This window comes from Oncorhynchus mykiss, chromosome Y (assembly GCF_013265735.2).
Source record: "Oncorhynchus mykiss isolate Arlee chromosome Y, USDA_OmykA_1.1, whole genome shotgun sequence".
NCBI lineage: Eukaryota > Metazoa > Chordata > Actinopteri > Salmoniformes > Salmonidae > Oncorhynchus > Oncorhynchus mykiss.
The window spans coordinates 10,064,167-10,084,582 of record NC_048593.1 but is presented as its reverse complement, the minus strand read 5'-3'; the positions used below and the strand labels follow the sequence as shown (position 1 = coordinate 10,084,582).

Sequence of the window (20,416 nt, the reverse complement as noted above, 5' to 3'; positions counted from 1 at the left end):
CCCGGGGAACAGAGAGGTCCATTATGCCGGGGAGCTGTGCAGCTCTTGTGCGTCTTATAAGAGTAGGACTTAATCTAACATCTCTATTTGATAGCAGTAGCACCAGCCCAGGGAGGCTAGCAAGCGACAGAAGCCAAATGAATGGGAGCTCCATTTCAGACAGATTGAAATCACCTCCAGGAAACCGAACACTTCTCATTCCACATATATGGGTTGTGTTCTAAAGAGCACCCTATTCACTAAGTAGTGTACTACTTTTGACCAGGGCCCATGAGGCTGTTATTTTAGATGCAGACATGGAGATATAAACCAATCTGTCCAAAACAGTAGGGCAGCCGAGGTGTCTATCAAGATGATTGAACCGTTCACGGTGATTGAACAGAGGAAGTTACGCAAACTGTAAACAGTACATCTAGACACACACACACACACACAGCATATTGTTTTGGATGAACAAAAAATAACAGGAAATGTCTTGAGGGCAGAAATATCTCTATGATGCCAAGCAGGCAGCATATGAAGGAGAAAATACTATCCAATCTTCAAATTGCCTCTGGTTATAATGTGTGGGTGAGACAGAGTGAGAGAAGGTAAAGAGGTTGAGATCCAAAAGAGAGAAACACTGGAAAGGGTGTGTAAGTGTGTGTAAGAGAGACATGGAGTGTCTGATGAAAATACCACTCTTAAAATATAGTCTCTCTCACTCACTCTCTTCCTCTGTCTCTGGCTCTCTCTCTGCCCAAAGTGCAAGTTCAAGTTTTTTTTTATAGTTCCATGCACAAGTACAGTGAAACTGTTCACTCCCTCTCTCTCTCTCCACCTTTCTCTCTCTCTCCACCATCTCTCTCGCTCTCTCTCTGTCCAGCAACTATGCTGTATCTGGTCGAGCAGCTCAAAATCGGTGATGTATCTGTCCGAGGCTCCAGGAGGTATAACCTTGCCATCATCTCATTCTCTTATCATCTCATTCGTTTCATTTCTCCATTCCTTTCACCACTGGTCCCCTGTACACACATGCGCAAACGCACAGACACACACAATTGGTTTACTTTACAATTGCTTTAAGAGGTTAACACTCTACACTACTGGGAACTGCCTGTAGCCATCCTCTCTCTCTCTCTCTCTCTCTCTCTCTCTCTCTCTCTCTCTCTCTCTCTCTCTCTCTCTCTCTCTCTCTCTCCTACCACCCTTTGTCTGTCTCTATGTGGACGCTGTCCATGGTACTGAAATAGTCTGTTGGAGTGTAATGTAGACTGGATTTCGTACTGACACTTTCCGTGGGGCTGAAGATCTTTGCGACTCTAAACACGCACAAAATGTGGGTTCGTTGGGAAGGGTGATGGGTCAATGTGGAACCATAATGACTCAAAGAACCCTTCGAGCTCTTCAATTATTCCCTACAGTTCACAAAAGGGTTCCCTGATCTTTTAGTGATAATTAAAATGTAGGGGAGCGGCCTGTTAGAATATTCTGGGGTGTGGTTTGCGCCCAGCTGTTTTTTCTGCAACCGGTTTTGAGAGTATGATGTGTTGTGTTATCTTGTTTCATATTACAAAGTGAGAAGAACGAACTTGTGTCATCAGGTGAGGTGAAGGCTCCTGAGCTGTACCATAACGCTCAGGTATATTCCGGAGATCACTCTGGCCCTGTGGGAGTATGATTCATGGAAAAATCAGATCCAGGGTGAAGAAGTATTTGGGGTCTGTCAATTTGGCCAAAATATGCAGAGGTAGAGTTATGCTGATTATTTTGTTGTGTATCTGCTGCTCAGAGGGAGAGGGTGCTTCCAGTCTCGGGATGAAAGGGTGTCCTGCTCTGCTCTCCTTCAGAGTGCCACTGAAAGAAGCGATAACTGCGTTGGGGTTGAGAGTTAAGGTGGCTCAATTGAAGTCGGGAATCCCCTGGTGTCTGTGATGCGCACCATTCGGCACGACGCAGACCCGGTGGCAAGTGTGGCAAAACCCTGGGTGTTTGTCAAAATGCATACTACCGTGCTCCAGGCACGCAAATTGGAGAAGGGGAGGGTCGGAGTATGAGTCCAAAACAAAGGAAGCGAAACGGTCGCACGGAGGGCACTTCTCGAAGGCGTACTCCAGTTGTACGTATTTTGAAACATGCATCGATGCAAGCTTCAATGGAAAGTATGCAAAAATAACTTACGCAGCCAAGTAAAAAATTACGCAACATTTATTGAAGTCAACGGCGTCCATTATTACAGAAAATACACTTCAACTTCGGAATTAAGTTTCCTATTCACATCTCATATGATACAAGAACAAAAAGGAGTTTACTGAACGTAAATGTAATGTTTGGGTATGGTTCAGAAGTACAACTCATGTCGGCATTCGATATTATTGAAGGAGAATGCGGTCCTTATCGAGTTACACAAATCCACGAGGAGTCCGTATTTAAACAAGTCAGCCATGTCAGCTATGGTTTTCAAAAAGGCAGTAAATGAGGCTGAATGAACTGTTTCGCTGCCAGACGAGTCTCCGCTGATAGCCAGGAATAGTGGTGGTAAGGATTCGCTCCATGGTGCTAGAAGGAAAGCTCCCCTGTTGGGACAGCTTTATGTACAGTAGGCCCTAACATACCTCTAACAGTTTGTGGGCACCGTTTGTCACCGTTATTGTGCAGCTAATGTAATGTTTAGTGTGGTGTAGTGATTTTTCTGGCATGCATCTAGAAAATCTGGTTGAGTTTGCGCCACCAAAATGTACATGCTAAAATCTCAAAATAACCTTAAAAAAGGGTTAAATATAGCACCATATAGCACCATATAGGTTCCATTTAGAACCTTATGAGCATGGTTCTCTAAACAGCCTTACAAAAACGTTTCTACATAGCACCAAAAAGGGTTTTGCTATGGTTACAAGCCAAAGAACCCATATCTGGTACTATTTAAAATAAAAATGGTGTATAGAGACCCTTTATAAGATTTCACTCTCTCTTACTCTCATTTTCCCATTCTCAATGTCTCTCTCTCTCTCTCTCTTTCTCTCTCTCTCAAGGCTTCTGATCAACGAGGATAGAAACAAAGACTGAATGGCATATAGAAGAACAAGGTCACAGAAAGAAACCCATGCTGTTGTCATCTGTAGCCTTCCATCTAGCACTTACACAATGGTTTCCCTTTAACAGAGAATACACACACACACACACGCACATGCACACACTCAGACATGCACACACACGCACATGCACACACATGCACAATTACAGTATGCAACTCTTAGAAGTGCAATATTTCTCAAACACACATTCACATTAGCATGCACATATTTATATCCAAACAGAAAACTAACTAGGCACACTCCTTCGGTACATACCAAGATGGAGTTACTCTACCATCGTCCTATGATGGTAGAGAAACTCCATCTTGGTATGTCCCGAGGGAGTGTGCCTAGTTAGTTCTCTGTGGTTTCTACTGACTCCTCGTGGATTTGTGTAACTTGATAAGAACTGCATTCTCCTTCAGTCACACAATTAAAATTTCACAATAAAAATAGACCGACAGAGCGAATCAAAATGTGACCGACCGGCTTGATTCGTCTTATGTAGGAAAATTTGAAATTGTGTTTTTTATTTTATTTTTTACATTAGATAGACTCAGAGCTACAAAATGGTATATCATACATACACTACAGTTGAGGAACTATGGGAAAGTAATTCTGCTTTGAAAGTTGATAAACTTGTAACCTCACTTTTGAGAAAATGGCCCCTGAATGTTGTGGTACCTACTGCAGAACTCTTCTTTATCTATACCTATTCAGCATTGTTCACGCCCTCTTAAGCTTTAGCCCCACCCATCTCTTTAATGATTCACATGTGAGGCCAAGTACTTAACCACCAAAGATTTCAAGACTAAAGGCTGGTTTATACTACGGGTGTGTTCGTGGATTTAACTTGGAGTGCCAGAGTGTGCTCTGGGCATTCTTAAACTCAGAGTGTTGTCAGATTGTGCGTTTGTAAATTCCGAGCGATTCGGTTTCAGAGCATTCAGAGTGCACACTGGATGCTCTGGCCCGAGGAGTAGGGTTGATCCGAGTGTTCTGACTCAACAACAGCAGTCAAGCACCCAGGCTAACATTGGCTAGCTTGCTAGTTACTTCCAGACACAAATGAGAGAACAGCTCACTCTGACCATTTTACTCGCCCTAGCAGAGCTCGTTAGGCAGTTTTTATGTTATCCAGAGTGTTGGTGACTACAACTGTGCTGCTGGAAACAATTTAATTATGCTTTTTTGCCAACGTTTACTGACACTGGCCATATTCAATGGGTGTTGAGCGTTCGTAAATTTGTCAGTTATTCTGTGCTCTGGCACACTCAGACAAGAGTGCTCTAAAATTGGAGTAGCTAGCCAGAGTGAATTTACCAGCTACATCTATCGACAGTTTGTTGCAGTCACATCGTAAACATTCTATTGAAATAGTTACTTGCGTAGTGGAGTCTTTTGTTTAGATATGCAGCTATCTAGCTAAACAATGAACCATAATCCCAACTCATACCATTAGTACCCTGCATGAATCTGCAGGTAGCTAACCAACCAAGGTCAATGTTAGCCAGCTGACATTAGGCTATAACTAGCAATGCAAATGGATCTGAGATTCAAATATTATTACTACAGAGATCATACACGTAACATTAGCTAGCTAACTAACAGTACACTTTAACTTGAAGCAAAAACAACTTTCTGCCAAAATTATAAATGTTTAATATCTGACAATGTAGCTGGATGGACGATTCTCCCTCTCTGTCACGGATGCAATGGTTGCCCTTTGTTTGAAGATGTAATTCAGAGACAGGTGTTTTATCCAACAGCCTTCTGTGTGTTCTCTTTTGCACTCCGTCTGCATATTTGCAATCAAACGGCAGAATTTTCTCCATCTCCTTAGCTATCATACTCTAATTCCACAGATTTCAAAACTCGGAGCGCAACAGTGGAGAGCAACATTTATGCAGTTCTACTATGTGATATCTTTCAAAAAAGCTGTGTTAGAAAGGATTACCTATAAATACTGACCAGCTCATGTTATGGACAGAAGCGTGCTACATGGGAGACCAATCCGAACTCATTACTCGGCATGTCCAGCCCACTAATTATCTCAGCCAATCATGGCTAGTGGGAAGATTTCTAACTTTTTCCATGGCTAAACCAACTAGGCTCTTAATTGAACAAGTGTATTTGTATTTACAGATGGCATACAAGTTTGTTATTAACCTGTTGCGACTCTAGGGGCAGTATTTTCATTTTTGGGAGAAAAAAAACGTAGTAGTAAACGGGATATTTTGTCAGGACATGATGCTAGAATATGCATATAATTGACAGCTTAGGATAGAAAACACTCTAATGTTTCCAAAACTGTAAAGATATTGTCTGTGAGTATAAGAGAACTGATGTTGCAGGCGAAAGCCTGAGAAAAATCCAATCCGGAAGTGCCCCATATTTTGAAAGCACAGCGTTCCACTGAGTCCCTATTTAGCTGTGAATGTGCTATCAACCAGCTTACTACGTATTCCCCAAGGTGTGTACAGCATTGTGACGTAGTTTTACGCATTTATGTTGTAGAATAGCTGTAGGCGGCTACATTGCGTAAGTGGTCACCTGATGGCTCCCAGGGTGACTCTCGCGTAAAATACAGAGGTAGCCATTACTCCAATCGGTCCTACTGAAAAACGAATTGTCCCAACTGATATATTATCGAATAGATATTTGAAAAACACCTTGAGGATTGATTATAAACAACGTTTGCCATGTTTCTGTCGATATTATGGAGCTAATTTGGAATATTTTTCACAGTTTTCGTGACTGCAATTTCCGGGCGATTTCTCAGCCAAACGTGAAGAACAAACGGAGCAATTTCGCCTACAAAAATAATATTTTGGGAAAAAATGGACTTTGCCTATCTACCTGGGAGTCTCGTGAGTGAAAACATCTGAAGTTCATCAAAGGTAAATGATTTAATTTGATTGCTTTTCTGATTTTCGTGACAAGGTTGCCTGCTGCTAGCAAGACATAATGCTATGCCAGTCTATCGATAAACTTACATAAATGCTTGTCTATCTTTGGCTGTAAAGCATATTTTGAAAATCTGATTAACAAAAGACTTTGTTCCAATATATTTCACTTGTGATTTTCATGAATAGGAAGAATTTCTAGGAAGATTTATGTCCGTTGCGTTATGCTAATTAGTGTCAGGCGATGATTACGCTCCCGGACCCGGGATGGGGAGTCACAAGAATTAAGGCACATTCAGTTCAAATGTTCCAGAAGGCTTTTCTGCCAAAAAATGGATTTTGATATTTAAAAGAAAGTTCACTTTCAAATAACGCTCCTGTGAAGTAGTGACGCAGGAAATGTTTCCTGAAAGGAGTCACAAATGTCAATGTCACTACACATCAAATTGTTAATGGTCTAAAAATAGCCAAAATAATATGAATGAAAATAGAAAATCTCCAGTAACATCCTACAATATCTCTTATGTGATGAAATCCCAAGAAATGCATTAAAATTCATAATGGCATGCATCCATAATTGTTGAGGTGACTTGGAGGTGAATGATTTCCACGCTGCTGTTAATATAAAACTGCTTCAAACTAAAATCAACGAGTCTGAAAGCTTGTTTTTTTCCCTCAATAAACATAGTAAACCCGTCCTTATGGAGCAGCATGGCTTGATTAAACACACACATGCTGCTTCGGGACTCTCACACATTCACAAAGACCAGCAGAGGCATACATTAACAAAACACTCAAATGCACTTGCACGAACTGAAGCACCTTCTAACATTCTCACACGTTCGCTCACACATTCACACTCAACTGCAGAGGCATACAAACAAGTAGCAAGCCCTCAGCCGTGTGTGTGTGTGTGTGTGTGTGTGTGTGTGTGTGTGTGTGTGTGTGTAACTTGCGTGAAGAAACTTGCACTTGTAGAATTTGATATTAGACACCCCGAACACACAGAGAACAGTATCTCAGAGAGAGAGAGAGGGCTATTTTCGGTTGTTAGAACAGTGATTTTACACTGTGAGGACACCAACAGGGAAATCAGAGGCCTACTGAACCAGGAACCACTCCCTTTTTGCTGCTTCGTTTTCAACCTGGGATCTACCTCTCTCTGTGTGTCTGTGTGTGTCTGTGTGTGTCTGTGTGCGTGTACGGGAGTGCGTACGGGAGTGTTTGACCTCAGCAGGTCCCTCCCAGATGTAGAGACATCAAATGATCCATGCTTAATTTGAGGATCCGGCGCCTCTCAGTTTCGGACTGTTTAGTTCCGGAACATATTTGGCCGATCCGGTACCTCTTGTGGCATGAAAACTAATGTTCACTTTTTGCAATGTACAAGTTAGAATAAACGTGTTCAAAGTTAATTTGAGTTTCCTCTTTGTTAATTATCCTGCCCCCCTCTAATATATTCAAACCCATGCCTGATATTCTAAAAGTTGATTCGGTTGGGCTGGCCAGGCCTTATGGTTTGCTCAACATTGGAACATATGTTTGATACCAACTCGTGAATGTGGCAGTGTGAGAAGCGCGCTTGTATTCCTCACAGAACTAGAATGAGATTCCCTTTCTATGATCTCTCTGCTCTGATAGACATGCGCCTGAAACTCTCATTTTTCCAGCATCGCACTTCATCATCATTTATTTCTTATAAAATCACAGCCGAGCAAAGGGTTCTGGAGGAGCTGCAGCACCCCTGATGAATTGAAATAAATTTGCCAAAGTTATAGAATTGCTGGTCTGTTCAAAAAGAAATGAAATAATTCTGAATAGCCTACTACACCATGAGAATGCCCATAATGTAATTTAGACACAAAGGATCAATAGCTTCTTTTAACTAGAACTGCTGGGCCTCGAGGGACCCCCCTTCAAGCTAATGAGCAGTCATTCTGACTGCAACATTCTCACAACGTAATTAATGCATTTAATATATGCTATCGCAAAAAAAACAAAGTATTGGGTGTTTCTGATTATGAAGGCCTTGTCTTTTTATTTTAATAACACGTTAGCCTTCTCATTCGTTTATGTTACTGTAGGCTACACGTACAAAAAAAAAATACACAACAATTCAAGTGTTCAATTTCTTTTAATTTGTGGAGTGCTTTTGTTACAACTATGAAACAGAAAGCATAGGTGTTGGAACAGGGTAACAGCTTCTTTTTATAATGACTAAATTTAAAAAATACCCCAACCAATCGGGGTCAGCAAGACCCATGGTCAAATGACGAAAACCTCCGTAGCCTAAACATCACAATAAGCTCCAAGTGGTCTTGATAAATAGTGAAAATCAGCACAAAAGCAATAACGGCATTGAATAGAAGTGTGGACATGACAGCAGTCAAAAATAGTCAATTATTCTCAGCTCATGCTTACATTGTGTGCATCTTCACACAATGGGAACAGTTTGATTTAATTTAGCTCCTATGACTTCTCCTAACAATTGACACAAATCTGGGTAACTTTCAATAGCTTGACACTCTTTGGCATACATTTGTTTGGTTAGTCTCCGGTTCTCTCTTTATTGTGTCCCATTGTCTTGTCATTCTTCAGCACCGTTGTAGAGTACAATGGCTGTGCAGGTGCCTTATTTTGTGCAGAGGGAGGGAGCTCCCATCTGACTTTGTTCATGGTGCTGGCCAGGCTTGTTTTCTTTGTAAGCAGCTTGTTCGCCAATGACAGTGAAGTGAAAAAATTGTCCTTGGTGACATTTCTCCCCTTGCCAACGTAAGGTTCCACAAGCCTCATCACCACATTCTCCGACACCTGCTCACCTGCTGCCCGATGTGAATCTGTTCCCAGATATTGAACGCCTTATCTATATTGTTCGCTTGCCCTCAATCATGAACTCACACATTCTCCCCCTTTCTCTCCCATTATACTTTACTTATTTTATTTCAATGTGTGTGACATTTGTTTCTGTAAAGTTTAGGTTCAATTTCGAGACAATTATTATGCGGAAAACCCAGGTTGGAAACAATTGGCTCCTGCTGAAAAGAGAAGACACACATCTGTCTGCTGCTCATTATAGCCTTCTAAAGCAGCTCTGCAATGGCCTGGGGTGACTCCCCTTACTACACTAGATGCATCAAGTGTTTAAGTAAGTGTGTGTGCACGCACGCGCAATATCAACAGTCCCTTATCTCTGGTAAATCTTGGCATCAGAAAGGGTTACACGCTATGGTTACAAGCCAAAGAACCCCTATCACACAGTTTTTGCAGATTGGGCGGCGGTATATTCATGCTGCAAACCGCCCATTCCATGTCATTCCAAAGATGCTCTGTAGGGTTCGGTCAGCAACAATGTTCAGATACACTGTGGTGTTCAATCATTGCTTAATTGGTATCAAGGGACCTAACGTGTGCCAGGAAAACATTAATCGTACCAGTATACCACCGCCACCCGTCTGTAGCATTGACAGCAGGCAGGGTGGGTCCAAATCCTGACTTTAATATTGGTGAATCTCTTATACAAATGGTTAAAGTTATGTACAGCAACCCCAGATGTAAAACAGTAAATAATGGTTACTTCTCAGAGAGTATTGCACTTTTAAGAGGAGTTAAACAAGGCTGTTCTTTGTCTATATATCTATTAAAAATAGCCATTGAAATGTTAGCTATGAAAATTAGATCCAACAAGAACATCAAGGGGTTAGAAATCCAGGGGATAATGTATGCTGAGGACTCTAGTTTTGTCATAATTCCGCAATTTGGATCCCTTCACAGTCTAATTGAAGATCTTAATCATTTATCTATCCTCTCTGGAGTAAAACCTAATTATGACAAGTATACCATATTACGTATTGGATCGTTCAAAAATACAGTGTTTACACTACCTTGTAGTTTACCAATAAAATGGGTGAGTGGTGAAGTAGACATACTTGGTATTCACATCTCAAAAATTATAAATGAACTTACCACAATCAATTTCAATAGAAAGTAAAGAAAAAATAAATAAGATTCTGAAACCATGGAGAGGTAAACACTTGTCTATTTAAGGAAAAATCACATTGCTTAACTCTTTGGTCCTGCCTACTCCAGACGACTAATCTTTTAAATCACATGAGCAAAAGATATTTCATTTTATTTGGAATGCTTATGCTCATACATAAGCTATACTTAAACCCAAAATGATTCTCCCGTAGATTATTAAGAAAGGCTCATCCTTTGTTAAAAAAATTGACTTTTTGCCTTTATACAGATTACAACTTCTCATTTTCGACTAATTGAAAATTTAATTTTGTCTAAAGTATCGCCTTTCTTAAACAAGCCATACAAAGCTGATTACAATTTCAGTTTTATCCACCAGAAAAGATAGAACAAACATTACAACCAATGTTATAGTTAAACTCAAATATACTGATAAAAATAAATAAAAATCTTAATGGAAAAAATTGAAATAAATTGTATTATATTTATTAATGATGTTATGAATAGAAATGGAGGAGTTGTCACATATGCAGCTATTGGAATACCTGCTCAATACAAACTTACAACCAACTGATTGCAGCAGTACCGAAACTATCCCTGAGGCCCACCTCCCGGCCTACTCAGTAGTTCACCCGGACTCCACCCAAACACGGCTAGAACACACTACTCCACCGGATCCTTGCCGTAAGCTCTGGACCTTGGCACCGGATCACCGCTGCTACCGAGTGGCAAATAGTGGCTAACGCCCCTGCCCCAAAGCTAGCACCAGTGAGCCATGAGCAAGGCGCATCTCCCGGATAGAAAAATAAATTCCTACAACTACAATACCTCTTTCGCCATCTGGCTTGGATCTTTAGTAGACACGGCGCCCCGCCGCACCACCACGACAGATCTGCCGACGAATACTCCATCCACTGTGCCTTCAACCGGCCTCCGCCGGACGCCGGAGCAGACGTTTCTACTAGCCTCGGGCTACTAACTTTAAATGCTGCGTCGCCCACGTGATAGAGTGGTAGCGACTACTCCGCGGCTTCCCTGTCCCATATATTGCTGTCCCCTGCACCCTATGATCACTTGTCTACATAGCTGATGCCCGCTGGACTGTCCATTAATCACGGAAATCCATTCTGTTTATATATTTATTTTTTTGTTTTGTTGATTTATTTATTATTATTATTATTTTATTTATTTATTTATTATTCTTTTTTGTTTTTATCTGTCGGCCCCAGCCGCGAACTCAAGCTCTGTGTAGTTAACTTCTTATGGCTGCAGGGGCAGTATTGAGTAGCTTGGATGAAAGGTGCCCATATCAAACGGCCTGCTCCTCAGTCATAGTTGCTAATATGTGCATATTATTATTAGTATTGGATAGAAAACACTGAAGATTCTAAAACTGTTTCTAAAACTGTTTGAATTATGTTTGTGAGTATAACAGAACTCATATAGCAGGCAAAAAACTGAGAAATTCCACTTCCTGGTTTTTCAACCAAGGTCTCATTGAAATTACAGCGAGATATGGATGAGTTTTCACTTCCTACGCCTTCCACTAGATGTCACCAGTCAATAGAACTTTGTCTGATGACTCTAATGTGAAGGGGGGTCGAATGAGACAGGAAATAGTCACCATAGCCATGAGTGGACCATGCTTTCACCAGGCACGTTCACAGATGAAGGACCTGTGTTCCATCGCTCATCTGAAGTCATTCTAATTCTCCGGTTGGAACGTTATTCAAGATATATGTAAATAACATTCTAAAGATTGATTTAGTACATCGTTTGACAAGTTTCTATTGACTGTTACGGAACTTTTGGACATTTCGTCACGTTATAGTGGACACGCTTTGTGACTTTGGAATTGTTTACCAAATGCGCTAACCAAAGTAGCTAATTGGACATAAATAGCGGACATTTTCGAACAAATCAAGCATTTATCGTGGACCTGGGATTTCTAGGACTGCATTCTGATGAAGTTCATCAAAGGTAAGGAAACATTTATCATGTATTTTCTGGTTTCTGTTGACTCCGACATGGAGGCTAATTTGGATACTGTTCTGAGCGCCGTCTCAGAATATTGCATGGGTTGCTTTTTCCGTAAACTTTTTTAAAAATCTGACACAGCGGTTGCATTAAGGAGAGGTATATCTATAATTCCATGTGTATAACTTGTATTATCATCTACATTTATGATGAGTATTTCTGTTGAAACGATGTGGCTATGCATAATCACTTGATGTTTTTGGAACTAGTGAATCTAACGCGCCAATGTAAACTCAGATTTTTTTTATATAAATATGAACTTTATCGAACAAAACATGCATGTATTGTGTAACATGAAGTCCTATGAGTATCATCTGATGAAGATAATTCAAGGTTAGTGATTAATTTTATCTTTATTTATGCTTTTTGTGAATGCCATATTTTGCTGGAAAATGGCTGTGCTTATTGTGGTTTGGTGGAGACCTAACATAATCGTTTGTAGTGCTTTCGCTGAAAAGCCTATTTGAAATCGGACACTTTGGTGGGATTAACAACGAGAATAGCTTTAAAATTATATAAGACACATGTATGTTTTAGGAATTGTAATTATGAGATTTCTGTGGTTTGAATTTGGCGCCCTCTATTTTCACTGGTAGTTGTCATATCGATCCCGATATGGGGATTGCAGCCATAACAACTTAACCCACCCTCTCTGCACAGTCATCGCCATTTTACCTGTTGTTGTTTTAGCTGATTAGCTGTTGTTGTCTCACCAATTGTTGTCTTAGTTAGCTCTCCAAATCAACACCTGTGATTACTTTATGCCTCGCTGTATGTCTCTCTCATATGTCAATATGCCTTGTATACTGTTTTTTAGGTTAGTTATCATTGTTTTAGTTTACTGGGGAGCCGCTAGTTCCACTCATTATACCTCTGATACCTCCTTTGTCCCACCTCCCACACATGCGGTGACCTCACCCATTATAACCAGCTTATCCAGAGATACAACCTCTCTTATCATCACTCAGTTCCTGGGCTTACCTCCGCTGTACCTTCACCCCACCATACCAATGTCTGCACATTATGCCCTAAATCTATTCTAGCACGCCCAGAAATCTGCTCCTTTTATTCATTGTCCACAACGCTCTAGGTAACCAGTTTTGATAGCCTTTAGCCGTACCCTCATCCTCCTCTGTTCCTCGGGGGATGTGGAGGTAAACCCAGGCTCTGCATGTCCCCAGGCACCCTCATTTGTTGACTTCTGTGATCGAAAAAGCCTTGGTTTCATGCATGTCAACATCAGAAACCTCCTCCCTAAGTTTGTTTTACTCACTGCTTTAGAACACTCCGCCAACCCTGATGTCCTTGCCGTGTCTAAATCCTAGCTTAGGAAGGCAACCAGCAATTCTGAAATTTCCATACCCAGCTACATCTTCCATCAAGATAGAACTGCCAAAGGGGGAGGAGTTGCAATCTACTGCAGAGATAGCCTGAAATGTTCTGTCATACTTTACAGGTCTATACCCAAACAGTTTGAACTTCTCATTTTAAAAATGAACCTCTCCAGAAATAAGTCTCTCACTGTTGCCGCCTGCTAACAACCCCCCTCCGCTCCCAGCTGTGCCCTGGACACCATTGGTGAATCGATCGCCCCCCCATCTAGCTTCAGAGTTCGTTCTGTTAGGTGACCTAAACTGGGATATGCTTAACACCGCGGCAGTCCTACAATCTAAGCTAGAAGCCCTCAATCTCACACAAATCATCAAGGAACCCACCAGGTACAACCCTAAATCCGTTAACATGGGCACCCTCATAGACATTATCCTGACCAACTTGCCCTCCAAATACACCTCCGCTGTTTTCAATCAGGATCTCTGCGATCACTGGCTCATTGCCTGTATCCGCTATGGGTCCGCGGTCAAACGACCACCCCTCATCACTATCAAACGCTCCCTAAAACACTTCTGCGACTAGGCATTTCTAATCGACCTGGCCCGGGTATCATGGAATTATATCGACCTCATCCCGTCAGTCGAGGATGCCTGGTCATTCTTTAAAAGTAATTTCCTCACCATCTTAGATAAGCATGCCCCGGTCAAAAAATGCAGAACTAAGAACAGATATAGCCTTTGGTTCACTCCAGACCTGACTGCCCTTGACCAGCACAAAAACATCCTGTGGCAGACTGCAATAGCATCAAATAGTCCCCACGATATGCAACTGTTCAAGGAAGTCAGGAACCAATACACGCAGTCAGTCAGGAAAGCAAAGGCTAGCTTTTTCAATCAGAATTCCGCATCCTGTAGCTCTAACTGCAAAAAGTTTTGGGACACTGTAAAGTCCATGGAGAACAAGAGCACCTCCTCCCAGCTGACCACTGCACTGAGGCTAGGTAACACGGTCACCACTGATAAATCCATGATTATCGAAAATTTCAATAAGCATTTCTCAACGGCTGGCCATGCCTTCCTCATGGCTACTCCAACCCCAGCCAACAGCCCCCCCCCCCCCCCCCCCCCCCCCCAGCTACTCGTCCAAGCCTCCACAGCTTCTTCTTCACCCAAATCCAGACAGCAGATGTTCTGAAAGAACTGAAAAACCTGGACCCGTACAAATCAGCTGGGCTAGACAATCTGGACCCTCTCTTTCTAAAACTATCAGCCACCATTTTTGCAACCCCTATTACCAGCCTGTTCAACCTCTCTTTCGTATCGTCCAAGATCCCTAAAGATTGGAAAGCTGCAGCAGTCATCCCCCTCTTCAAAGGGTGTGACACCCTAGACCCAAACTGTTACAGACCTATATCTATCCTGCCCTGCATATCTAAAGCCTTCGAAAGCCAAGTTAATAAACAAATCACTGACCATTTCGATTCCCACCGTACCTTCTCCGCTGTGCAATCCGGCTTCCGAGCCGGTCATGGGTGCACCTCAGCCAGGCTCAAGGTACTAAACGATGTCATAACCGCCATCGATAAAAGACAGTACTGTGCAGCCATCTTCATCGACCTGGCCAAGGCTTTCGACTCTTTCAATCACCGTATTCTTATCGGCAGACTCAATAGCCTTGGTTTTTATAATGACTGCCTCGCCTGGCTCACCAACTACTTTGCAGACAGAGTTCAGTGTGTCAAATCGGAGGGCATGTTGTCCGGACCTCTGGCAGTCTCTATGGGGGTACCACATGGTTCAATTCTCGGGCCGACTTTTCTCTCTGTATATATCAATGATGTCGCTCTTGCTGCGGGCGATTCCCTAATCCACCTCTACGCAGACGACACCATTCTGTATACTTCTGGCCCTTCCTTAAACACTGTGCTAACTAACCTTCAAACGAGCTTCAATGCCATACAACACTCCTTCGGTGGCCTCCAACTGCTCTTAAACTCTAGTAAAACCAAAATGCATGCTTTTCAACCATTCGCTGCCCACACCCGCCCGACTAGCATCACCACCCTGGACGGTTCCGACCTAGAAAATGTGGACAACTATAAATACCTAAGTGTCTGGCTAGACTGTAAACTCTCCTTCCAGACTCATATTAAACATCTCTAATCCAAAATCAAATCTAGAATCAGCTTTCTATTTCACAACAAAGCCTCCTTCACTGACTATCCTACCAATCCTCGACTTCGGCAATGTCATCTACAAAATAGCTTCCAACACTTTACTCAGCAAACTGGATGCAGTCTATCACAGTGCCATCCATTTAGTTACCAAATCACCTTATACCACCCACCACTGCGACCTGTATGCTCTAGTCCGCTGGCCCTCGCTACATACAGTATTCGTCACCAGACCCACTGGCTCCAGGTCATCTATAAGTCTATGCGAGGTAAAGCTCCGCCTTATCTCAGTTCACTGGTCACAATAACAACACCCACCCGTAGCACACGTTCCAGCAAGTATATCTCACTGATCATCCCCAAAGCCAACACCTCATTTGGACACCTTTCCTTCCAGTTCTCTGCTGCCTAAATCGCTGAAATTGGAGACCTTTATTTCCCTCACCAACTTTAAACATGAATTATCTGGCCAGCTAACCGATCGCTGCAGCTGTACATAGTCCATCTGTAAATAGCCCACCCAATCTATCTACCTCATCCACATACTGTTTTTAATTTATGGTGGTTTATGAACTGGTACAAAAAACAACACTTGATTCAACACTTAATTAAGAGTTTTCCCATTTAAATGATTATATAAACTTCTTGCCACCAGCAGGATGCTATATACATGGGGCATACAACCATCTCAGCTCTGTAGATTTTCATTAGATCATTTATTCTGGCATTGTCCCTATATAGCTTGTTTCTGGTCACAGGTTCAGGAAAGGTTAAAAAAAATCACAACATGCACTTAAAATTCACCTTACAGATAGCAGTATTGGGGCGATTTGGAAAGCCATTGTCAGTCAATAAATAATATAATAATACTCATAGGAAAGGTTTTCATCTTTAGCTCACAATATGTGGATACTAAATTATTAGAAAGGTAAAAAAATTATGTAAAACATCATGGCACATGGAAACCAAACAAGGGAAGTCTATGGTGATAGGTGGGATGGGCTGAGAGTGGCTGAGGGTTAGGACTAAAGAGCTTATGTTTGGTAATGTATTATTGTATGTGACTGCTTTATATAAAAGTACCATGTATATAAAATGTATGTGTACATGTAGCAGAAAACCTGTTAAAAAACAAAATATATATATTTGTCCTTCGAAGGGAGGTGGGGGGGGGTTGTTGGAGGGGTTAATACTTTTTTTTACCCATTTGAAACTGCCTATTTCTCAGCCCTAGAAACTAGAATATGCATATAATTGTCAGATTAGGATAGGAAACTCTAAAGTTTCCAAAACGGCAAAAATATTGTCTGTGAGTATAACAGCACTGATATTGCAGGCAAAAGCCTGAGGAAAATCCAATCAGGAAGTGCCTCTTATTTTGAAACCTCTCTGTTCCTATGCATGCCTATCCTCAATTTAAAGGGATATCAACCAGATTCATTTTTCTATGGCTTCCCTAAGGTGTCAACAGTCTTTAGACATAGTTTCAGGCTTTAGTTTTGAAAAATGAGCGTGAAGGATCACATTGCGTAAGTGGATAGGTGGGGGCTCTCAGAGTGAGTTTTGTGCAACTGAGTAAAGCGGCCATTGTTTCTCCCGCTGTTATTGAAAAAGCTACACACTCGGTTGATATATTATTGAATATATATTTTAAAAACAACTTGAGGATTGATTATAAAAAACGTTTGACATGTTTTGACATTTTGACATTATTGGTTATTATTTGGAATATATGTCTGCGTTGTCGTGACCGCTCTTTCCTGTGGATTTCTGAACATAACGTGACAAACAAAGATTGATATTTTGGGTATAAAAATAATCTTTATGGAACAAAAGCAACATTTGTTGTGTAACTGGGAGTCTCGTGAGTGAAAACATCCGAAGATCATCAAAGGTAAACTATTTTTTTTATTGCTTTTCTGATTTTCGTGACCTAGCAACTTAATGCTTAGTGTACATAGCTGTGCTATCGGTAAACTTACACAAACGCTTGGATTGCTTTCGCTGTAAAACATAATTTCAAAATCTGAGACGACAGGTGGATTAACAAAAAGCTAAACTGTGTTTTGCAATATTGCACAACTGTGTTTTGCAATATTGTGATTTCATAAATATGAATATTTTTTAGTAATATTATTTGACTGTGGCGCTATGCTATTCAGCGGTTGCTGATGACAATTATCCCGGTACCGGGATGGGTAGCATCAAGAAGTTAAAGGAAAAAAGAAAAAATAACTAAAAAGTACATTTACAAAATAACCTGACTCTGCCATCGGCATGACGGAACAGGAACTGGGATTCGTCGGACCAGAAAATGTTTATTCACTTCTCAATTGTCCAGTGTTGGTGATCATGTGCCCACTGGAGCTTCTTCTTGTTTTATTTGGCTACCTAAGTATGGTTCTCAATCAGAGACAATGATAGACAGCTGCCTCTGATTGAGAACCATACCCGGCCAAACACACAGAAATAGAAAACATAGAACACAAACCATAGAATGCCCACCCCAACTCACGTGACAGGGCGTGACAGTCCAACTCAAGCAAATGTGGTGACACACAAAGCAACTCAAACAGTGAAATTGCAGCAATGATTTAAAACACCTACATACTCCTCTGTTTCCACGTCTTTTGTTATGTGGTTCCAATGAAATGATGGAACCCTGTTCCATGCTGAAGACCTAGCTAGCCAGTAACTAGCTAATACCAGACACAGATGAAAGGGGAGACATATAAGTATCTTTGCCATAGATCAATAGTGTAAACGTTGAAATATATTTGCTGACACCCTACAGTCAAATTGTGTCACCAGTAGAGTAGCTATCTAGCTATATAAACCACGCCCCTCTGCAAACAAGCCTTCTCCGATGATGGTTACAAGGTGATACCTCTCTAAATTAGGTAAGAGAATATAATTTTACCATTGGTGTATTAAAATTAGAGTTAGGTTGATGTCACCCTATCCCTTTAATAATCCCTCTTTCTGAATCCAACTTTTTGACATGGGGGACATGACCAGTAACTTTATGAAATAACAGTACATTTTAGTCATCATACTTTCATCTGGTTTCAATCAAACAGCATCCAATTTCACACCAAAAAATATGATATGACAATTACTTTAATTTTGACATGCATTAAACAGAACACATTCGACAGAATGACATTTACTCTCATGGGGGAGCAAAAATAACTATCTGAAAGTCACACCCCTACTAAGCCACGTCTCCAGTCTTCTGATCTGACCCTTTGGATCATAGCTCAATAACCCAGCAACAACAATCCAATTTAAAGAACACAATGGGTTGTTTGTGACCCAATTGGCTTTGACAAAATAACCCAATGTGTGTTCTGTCCAATATTTACCCAAATTGGGTTGTTTATAACCCAGCATTATTTTTATAGTGCATACACCCAGCATTTTTTCGAGGGCCCTGTAGATTCAAAAACATCATTCATGGAACTCGGAGGTGAATAGCCAATATCACACAGTGCAAGTCCAAAGTCTCTCTTCCCCTTTCTCGGCTATTTCTCTATCTGTGAAGCAATTTCAACTCCAGAGAATAGCACTGTCTCTTCCGAGGCTTGCATTGAGGGAAACAAAATAACCTATTAGCCATCCACTTGATATACAGCTGGGTTTACAAACTGTGACAGGAACAAGAAGTGCCATAGCCAGGGGAGAGAGAGGGGAGCTCCACTGCTACTCCCACGGAATAGAGCGCTGCACCCAAATACAGTGTGACTATCCGGGATCCTTCGGGAGTCCCTACCTTTTGAAGTTGACATTTCACATGGTTAAGGTAATCGTTAATGTTTGGGTTATGGGAAGGTAAGGGTTATGGTTATGGTTGGGGTTAGGATAACGGTAGTGGTTGAGGTTACGGTTAGGGTTTAGGGAATGGACATCCACGGACTCGATTAGCACCTAGCCTTCTAGCGGGAGGCAAACAAAATACTGCGCCAAAGTTGCACCTGCCTTTCTGGCGCTCTATACAAAATCTATAAAGACTACCAATACAGCGCACAGCTGCGCAAGGAAAATGTGTACAAGGAGGGTAGGTACATACCTGTTTTTTATGCCGTGGTCCATCTTCGAGTTCCAAAGTGCTGTTCATGATTCCCCATCGGCCATTTACCATTCTCTGGAGAACCTTTAGACCAGAACCGCCTGTTGGTACGAGGCGGGGGTGAAGGAGAACGCTCTATTTTTGTGTATCTTTCCAGGCGATCTACTACATAGAAAGGGGTGTTAGCTCTAAGTGTTCGCGCACAGAGGGAGAGAGAAGCTAAACAACTTCTCTACCACAGGGGCTGGCTACGGTTCTAGAAGGAGTGGCGGGGAACTAAACATAGTCAACTCATATGTAACGTAGTTACAGAACTGAACTTCGATTTCTCGGATTTTCTTCGGTAGTTTTTTTTTACCGTTAAAGTCCAAGTAGTAGAGAATCCGATAAAAAAGCCACTTGGAAAGCCGGTCATCCAAATAAATTTGTCTGGGTAAAAATATCTCCTTTGCGGTCTCCAATCGTTCAGGAAGTGCAAACTAGGTGTTATCCTCAGTATTGTTGAAATAGTAAAAAATTACGTCTGGATAGTTCCAGACTGTGTCACGTTTTGAGTGAAAAGGAGAAAGCCAAGGTGCAGTAGCCTATCGCATGATTTCTTGCTATGCGGTCCACTTCATCCCTGCACTATCCACTGCTGACTATGAGGCTCTGGTCGGCGGCGACGCGGAACAGATGAGGGATAAAGCCTGCCCTAGTTTAGAAGCTGATCTGCATGAGGAGGGTTATTTCACACAGATGCTTTTGACAAGAGCGGTGCAGGGGTTCAGATTAGCGGGCTCAATGTGTGTGCTGCCGCGCGGCGCTGCGTTCCTTTGAAGCTGTCATGCGCGCGGCACGTTCCACCCAGGCTCCCCGTTCTGCTCCGTTC

The 20,416-nt window shown here is 41.7% G+C and overlaps 1 protein-coding gene across 1 annotated transcript in view; it reads right to left on the bottom strand.

Moving 5' to 3' along the window:
- The window catches only part of LOC110509604 (fibrinogen C domain containing 1), a 245,602-nt gene extending 225,186 nt beyond the window's left edge, over positions 1-20,416 (bottom strand). Inside the window, exon 1 of the mRNA XM_021590592.2 lies at positions 19,546-20,416. Coding sequence (XP_021446267.1) covers positions 19,546-19,617 — 72 coding nt within the window. The 5' untranslated portion in view covers positions 19,618-20,416. The remainder of the gene's footprint in view (positions 1-19,545) is intronic.